At 45.8% G+C, this 6931-nt stretch overlaps 1 protein-coding gene across 1 annotated transcript; it reads left to right on the forward strand.

Annotated features, from left to right (window-relative positions):
* The first annotated feature begins 274 nt into the window (after positions 1-274).
* On the forward strand, positions 275-2263 carry UQCR10 (ubiquinol-cytochrome c reductase, complex III subunit X). Its single transcript, XM_060029444.1, has 2 exons — positions 275-466; positions 2002-2263. Exons 1-2 carry the CDS (start codon positions 317-319, stop codon positions 2044-2046), a joined length of 195 nt encoding a protein of 64 aa, XP_059885427.1. The 5' UTR covers positions 275-316; the 3' UTR covers positions 2047-2263.
* Positions 2264-6931: the final 4668 nt, after the last annotated feature.

Here is a 6931-nt window from a genome sequence, read left to right on the forward strand (position 1 = left end):
AGCTGAGACCGTGCAGGAGGAAGCGGAGAAAGCGCGAGGGCTTCTGGGTGTTGTAGTTTAAAATATTCAATCAGCAAGAAATGATTGAGGAGAAAAATTCGGTAATACATTTTACCAACTATTTGGGCTGCCGTGATCTGGATTTTAGGAGATTTGAATCACGCGCAAGCCATCAGTTACTTCCATAGTTCAAAACGACGAGCGCTGAGATCCAGAAGAACTACAAATCCCATAAAGCGTTACAAGTTGAGGACCTTTGGAGCGAAAGCTCGGTCGCGGTGCATGCGCGGTGGCGCTAGTTCGGCAGCGGACAAACATGGCGGGCCCGACGTTGGTTGCGAGGTTGTACTCCGTGCTGTTCCGCAGGACCTCCACCTTTGCCCTCACCATAGCCGTGGGCGCCCTGTTCTTCGAGCGCGCCTTCGATCAAGGCGCGGACGCGATCTACGAACACATCAACGAAGGGGTGAGGGCCTGGGCCGATCCTGACCTTGGGCCCCTCTGAGGGGTGACAGTGAGAGTGAGGGTGGGGCGGGATTCAGTCTACCTTTACGAGGAGGGGGGGGATCCCTGGGTGTCTTCTGTCTGCAGACTGCCGTCTGTCTGCTCCACCCGGTGTGAATCCTAAAACGTTAAACGGGGTCAATAGATCCCACTTTGCAGGGGTTTTAAGTATTGCTGTCTTCCGCCCCATACACCCACTTGTCCATTTGCAGAAGCGAAGACTAACCTAGTGAGAGCAAAGGACTTGTTAGGGCTACATCACCAGGGAGTTAGAGGCAAGTCAGGGCTGGACCCGGGACCCCCTATCTCGTCTGAAGGTTTCAAGGGCAGATTTGAGCGGGCGACGGTCGTGAAAAGAACAACTCTTTAGATACCGTGGCTGGCCTTTTCAGATAGCACTTTTCAGTTCCAAAGTCTTTCCATGCTGTCAGCGGTGGTATTAATAATGGTTAAGAGTAGGGTGGGTATGAAATCAGAGAGCCCTGGATGGGAATACTGGGCCTTATCAATTAATAACTGTGGCGTTAAGGTGGGCGAGTTTCTTAACCTGTCTGAGCTTCACTTTTATCTGTGGAATAGAAATGATAATAATAGCAACTATCTCAGGGAATTATTGTGAGGATTATATGAGATGCAGGCAAGGTGCCACAGTACCTGGTAAGTGGTACTCCCAAAAAATGTCATTTGTTACATTCCTCACGAGAAAGTGGAAGCATAAGATAGAGCATAACAACACTTTTTAGACTCACTGTGTGCCAGGCACTGTGCTGGATGCCTTGCCTGCTTTCTATCGTTAAATTTTGGCTCATACTGGGGAAGGTCTTGGACAAATAAGGCCTGTGCCACCACTCACTCTGTTTTTAACTTGAAGGGGTCTGGCCCTACAGCCCAGGCAGGCTCTGTCCACTGATGTACTGCCTGTGGCCAGGTCAACTTTCTGCCCTTATGAAAGTGCTGCTACTGTTCATTTTCAAGCAGTTCCTCTGGCTGTTTCCAATGTGTGGGGAAGGCATCTCAGGATGTTGTCATAACCCACCCATCTTTGTTGCTTTTAGGAATGAGAATACAGCTAGTTCCTCACCCAATGATCATAGGTCTGAGGAAATTTTTTAAATGGCTCAATGTGAAGTATTTGGGGACCATGCACTTAGGACCTCTTGAGTAATACCTGGGAGTTGAAAAATGAGACATTTTCCAGCCTCTGTTCCTTAATAATTGTATGCTCAGGGGGTAGGTCCCTCAGTCTCTCTACCTGTTTCCTGTAAAGTGAGATCATGCCTTCCCACTTACTTCACACACTGATTGAGAGCATCAGAGCATCCTGTAAATGTTAGGAATGTACATCAAGCCTAGTACTGCTTCCAGTTTGCCCACTGCAAACTGTTAGCATGTGCTACATGTTTCTCTCAGGTTTGTTTTAGAGACCAGGGCAGTGGGAGGAGTTATAAAATGTGAGAGGCAAAACTTAAGTTTGTGGTTCTTGTCTTTAAAATGCAGAAGCTATGGAAACACATCAAGCACAAGTATGAGAACAAGGCGTAGCTCCTTGGAGGCCCCAATCCAGGCCAGAAGGACCAGGTCCACCCACCAGCTGTTTGCCCAGAGTCAGGGCCTCAGCTTGAAGATGAAGCTCATGTCACTCTACACGGGCCACCTTTAGCTGTTGGCATGAGATGACGTCACCTGACACTCTTTAACTTCTGCTATGTTTGAAGTATGTTTAGTCAGTCATCAACAAATAAATGTAAATTGTCCTTGAGACCTGCTTCTGCATGGGGTGCTTTTTAACTACCTGATCTTCACTTAACAGTCATTTGACACCACTTCAAAGTCCTCTGCGAATATCTGAAGGGCAGATTCCATTATTTTGGGTTTCCCATTAACTTCCAAAGAAGAATTGTAGTTTTCAAACCATGAGCTAGAGTTGGTGATGTTATCTTCAGCTTTGGCTTCTAAACCAATAACTCCATTCTTAAGTCAGGCAGAGGATAGCTAACTGGCTTGGCCCTAGGGAAGCTCTGTGGATCCAGCGGGGGAACAAACCATGGCCTGAAGGTTTAGTCTCCATTCTGCCTTTAACTTGCTGAATATCTTTGGGTAAGCTGGCGTACCTCTCTGGGCCACCGCTCATCTTCTGATGGCTGTAAGGGACGTTGGAAAACATGCAGCATGGCTGGGAGCAGCCATGGAGAGCACTGGGATGTGCTGAACAGGAGAAGAGCAGTTCTGTTTGGTAACTGGCCTGGGAAGATGAGTGACTCACCTGTCTGCCATATTTCACCTGGAGCTTGGCATGATTGGGCCAGAGCTGGATCAACCACCATCAACTAATGTGGAAGAGTCAGGTCGGGAAACACAGGGGTAGGAGAGAACCTAGGAATTGCCCAGTTTGCCCTACCTGAGGCATATCTTAATGAAGATGAAGTCAGGCCCTCGAGAAATCATGACCTGCTAAAGGTAGTACAGCTCTGGGGGCCAAATCAAAACCTGAACCAAAGTAGAGGTTCATTCTAAGACTGATTCTAAGAATGATTTCAGCATTAATAGAGGAACACTCTGGGGGTTGAAGATTGCCACTTACTTTACACTGTTCCCAACGATTTGAGGGCAATGTGCTGGTGAAAAACAATAAAGCAGGGAGCATTCTCGAAGAGTTATTCTACATTATTCTTGAGCACCTGATGACGAGCTCAGGGCAGCAGAGTTAGAATGAGTTTAGTTGATCACTTGTCTCAGGGCACATTCAGCCCAAGCAGCAAGCGTATTCCTAAGCCATTCTACATTAAGATGCCCTTTACTGGACTTCCCTGGTGGTCCAGTGGTTAAGGCTCCGTGCTCCCACTGCAGGGGGTGCAGGTTCGATCCCTGGTCGGGGAAGATCCTGCATGCATTGTGGCCCAGCCAAAAAAAAAAAAAAGACGCCCCGTTATTTATCATCAGCATTTCTGGGGTGTTGAGGTTGTTTGTGTGTGTATTTCCTTTCAATAAGAGCCAACATTAAAATAATCCCTGTTTTACTTATTTTAGGGGATTGAATATTTTCCACCCAGAACCTCAGAATGTGACCTTATTTGGAACTAGGGTCTTTGCAGATGTAATTAGTTAAGTTAAGATGAGGTCGTAATAGGTTGGGGTGGGCCCTAAATCCAATGACTGGTGCCCTTTTAAGAAGGCCATGTGAAGACAGCAACAGAGATTGCAGTTGAGCTTTCATAGGCCAAGGAATGCCAGAGATTGCCAGCAACCACCAGAAGCAAGGAAAGGGACAAGGAAGGATTCTTCCCTAAAAACCAGAGGGGGAGTTCCCTGGCAGTCCAGTGGTTATGACTCTGCGCTTCCACTGCAGGGGGCATGGATTCGATCCCTGGGTGGGGGAACTAAGATCCCATATGCTGCATGGCGCAGCCAAAAGAAATGATATGGAAAATTGGCACAGATGCACTACCGGAAAGAGTGTGTGAAGTGGTACTATTTCCTGGAGGATGTTTTGTACATATGTATTAAGATCCTTAATATACATACCCTTGATCCAATAAATTCCACTTCTAGCAACTTTTCCTAAAAAAAAATTAAATAAATGAAGGTCCACAAGAGATGTTCATCATGTTGTTTATAATGAGCGGGGGTGGGGGGGGATGAAATATCCAAAATAGGAATTACTATTGAGGTGAAATATGCAGTCATTTAAAACCAAATTTTAACTAGGAGACAATATCCAACAAACATGGCATATCCAACCTCACTAATATGAAGGAAATATCCAACAAACATGGCATATCCAACCTCACTAATATGAAGCAGTCTTCCAAATCCGTAAGACTAAGTAGAAGCTGGGGTGAATGACAGGAATAGGCAATTAAGGAATACAAATGGGGGCTTCCCTGGTGGCGCAGTGGTTGAGAGTCCGCCTGCCGATGCAGGGGAAGCGGGTTCGTGTCCCGGTCTGGGAAGATCCCACCTGCCGTGGAGTGGCTGGGCCCGTGAGCCATGGCCGCTGAGGCTGCGAGTCCGGAGCCTGTGCTCCGCAACGGGAGAGGCCACAGCAGTGAGAGGCCCGTGTACCGCAAAAAATAAATAAATAAATAAAGGAATACAAATGGCCACAAACATGAAAAGAAACATGAAAACTAGTGGCCCAGTTTCACTAATAAAGAAACAAAATGAAATACCATTTTTTGTGCATCAAATGAACAAAGATGGAAAAGATTAGCAGCACCAGTATTTTAGTGAAGAAGTAGGCACTGCCCACAGGCATTGGGACAGTGATTTTGGAGGGTACTTTGTCGACATCTATTTTATTTAAATGTTTGTTCCTTTTGACCTTGATCTTCCACATCTAGAAAAATATCTCCAGAATCCCATGTGCACGTGAACCCATACAAAAAGTCATTGGAGCATTGTTTGGAATTAAAAAAGAAGAAAAATGCCTTTCCATAGGGGAGTGGTTAAATACAAGGTAGATTCATACCACAGAAATCTATGCAGACAATAAAAAAAAAGACTGAGGTGACTCAGCGTGTAGTTGAAAAGAAAAAGTGAAAACGAAATCAAGTTGCAAAACGGTATGTTTAGTTGTTTAGTTTGATCTCACTTATGTAGACACACACACATTGATAAGGGTACACACAGAGTACTGCAGGATGTGCACTAAATTTTCCTGGGAAAACACACACCTGAGGGCTAGGATTTCAAACAACCTTCACTTTGTGCAACAGTGATTGACTTTTTCTTGCAACAAGCAGATGTTGACGTTCTAATAAAAATATTTTATAGCAAAGAAAGCAATTCATTAAAAAATGTTTAAGGCAAATGCTTAGATAAAACAGTCAAAATATAAAGCTGAGTGAAAAAAAGGAGGTCACAAATTCCTATAAAGCATGATACATTTTTTAAAATTATTTGTTTTTATTTTTGGCTGTGTTGGGTCTTCATTGCTGTGTGCGGGCTTTCTCTAGTTGTGGCAAGCGGGGGCTACTCTTTTTTGCAGTGAGCGGACTTCTCATTGTCGTGGTTTCTTTTGTTGCAGAGCACGGGCTCTAGGCGCACGGGCTTCAGTAGTTGTGGCACGCAGGCTCCAGAGCGCAGGCTCAGTAGTTGTGGCACATGGGCTTAGTTGCTCCACAGCATGTGGGATCTTCCCGGACCAGGGCTCGAGCCCATGTCCCCTGCATTGGCAGGCAGATTCTTAACCACTATGCCACCAGGGAAGCCCAAGCATGATACATTTTTTAAGACTCAGCGCTTTCACTGCTGTGGGCCTAGGTTCAATCCCTGGTCGGGAAACTAAGATCCCTCAAGCAGTGAGGTGTGGCCAAAAAAAAAAAAAAAAAGGAAATGCTCACACCAAATTGTTCACGGTGGTGAACTGGCTGAACTATTTTCTTTTCCATTGTATTTCCCCATGATTTCTAAGTTTTCTGCATCAAGCATGTACTCTCTTCATAATGTGGGAGTTTAAGTAAAAGGGGGAGAGAGCTTGATCACAGAGAGATGAAAAATGTGAGCCCCCAGCCCTGGCTCCAGGCCTGGAACCCGGCTGCTGGGTGGCCCAGGGCTCCTCTTCCTGAGGTCCCAGTGGGCACTTGTCCTTGATTGGCACTGCCAAATGGGAGCTGGACCTACCCAGGGCTGGGTGGGTCTGTCCGAAGGTGGGGGAAGTGAGGATTAGCACCCTCCTCAGACTGACGCAGAGAAGCTGTTTATTACTGGAAAAAATTCACCTCTGTCCCAAGCTCAGCCGGAGGCATGTTCTGGAGATGAGAGCTGTCTTTACAGTTAGAAAGCCCCAAGGACTCTGCACCTGGTCCCCTTGCACAGGTGTCAGGAAAAGCTAATTGCTTAGGTCCCTCATAAAGCAAGTTCCAGAAGGTCTCTGAAATTGTCTTCAGAAGTTAGCATCTGGTATAGCTCTGAGCAAGTAGGACTGCTCTCTGGGCAAAGAGTTTTGTGCTGATGTCCTATTCCTCTAGCTTCTCTCTTGCATTCAGAAACATTTCTCCAAACTGGTAGAAACCATTCATTCATTCATTCAACCAATACATCTCTGTTGAGTGCCTATTCTTCCTGGCGCTGTCCTAGACCTTGGGCAAATAGTGGAGAACCAGAAAGACCCCTACCCTCTTGGAGCTTAAGCATTCTAGGAGGTGAGACAGACAGTAAACAAGAAAGTAAATAAGAATTATAGCTCATGTTAAGGGCTATGAAGAAAATAAAACTGGGTAACATATAGGGAGTGACTCAGGTTTGAAGAGCAACATTAAATGGTCAAGGAAGTCTTCTCTATGGAGATGACATTTGAGCTGCGATTTGAATAGAAATCTCAGTCAGGTAAAGACCCAGAGTAAGAGCATTCCTGTAAATGAGAACAGCAAGTGCGAAGGCCCTGAGGTAGATGTGAGTTTGGTTTAGTCACTGTACTGAAGGAAGA

This window comes from Delphinus delphis, chromosome 13 (assembly GCF_949987515.2).
Source record: "Delphinus delphis chromosome 13, mDelDel1.2, whole genome shotgun sequence".
Classification (NCBI taxonomy): domain Eukaryota; kingdom Metazoa; phylum Chordata; class Mammalia; order Artiodactyla; family Delphinidae; genus Delphinus; species Delphinus delphis.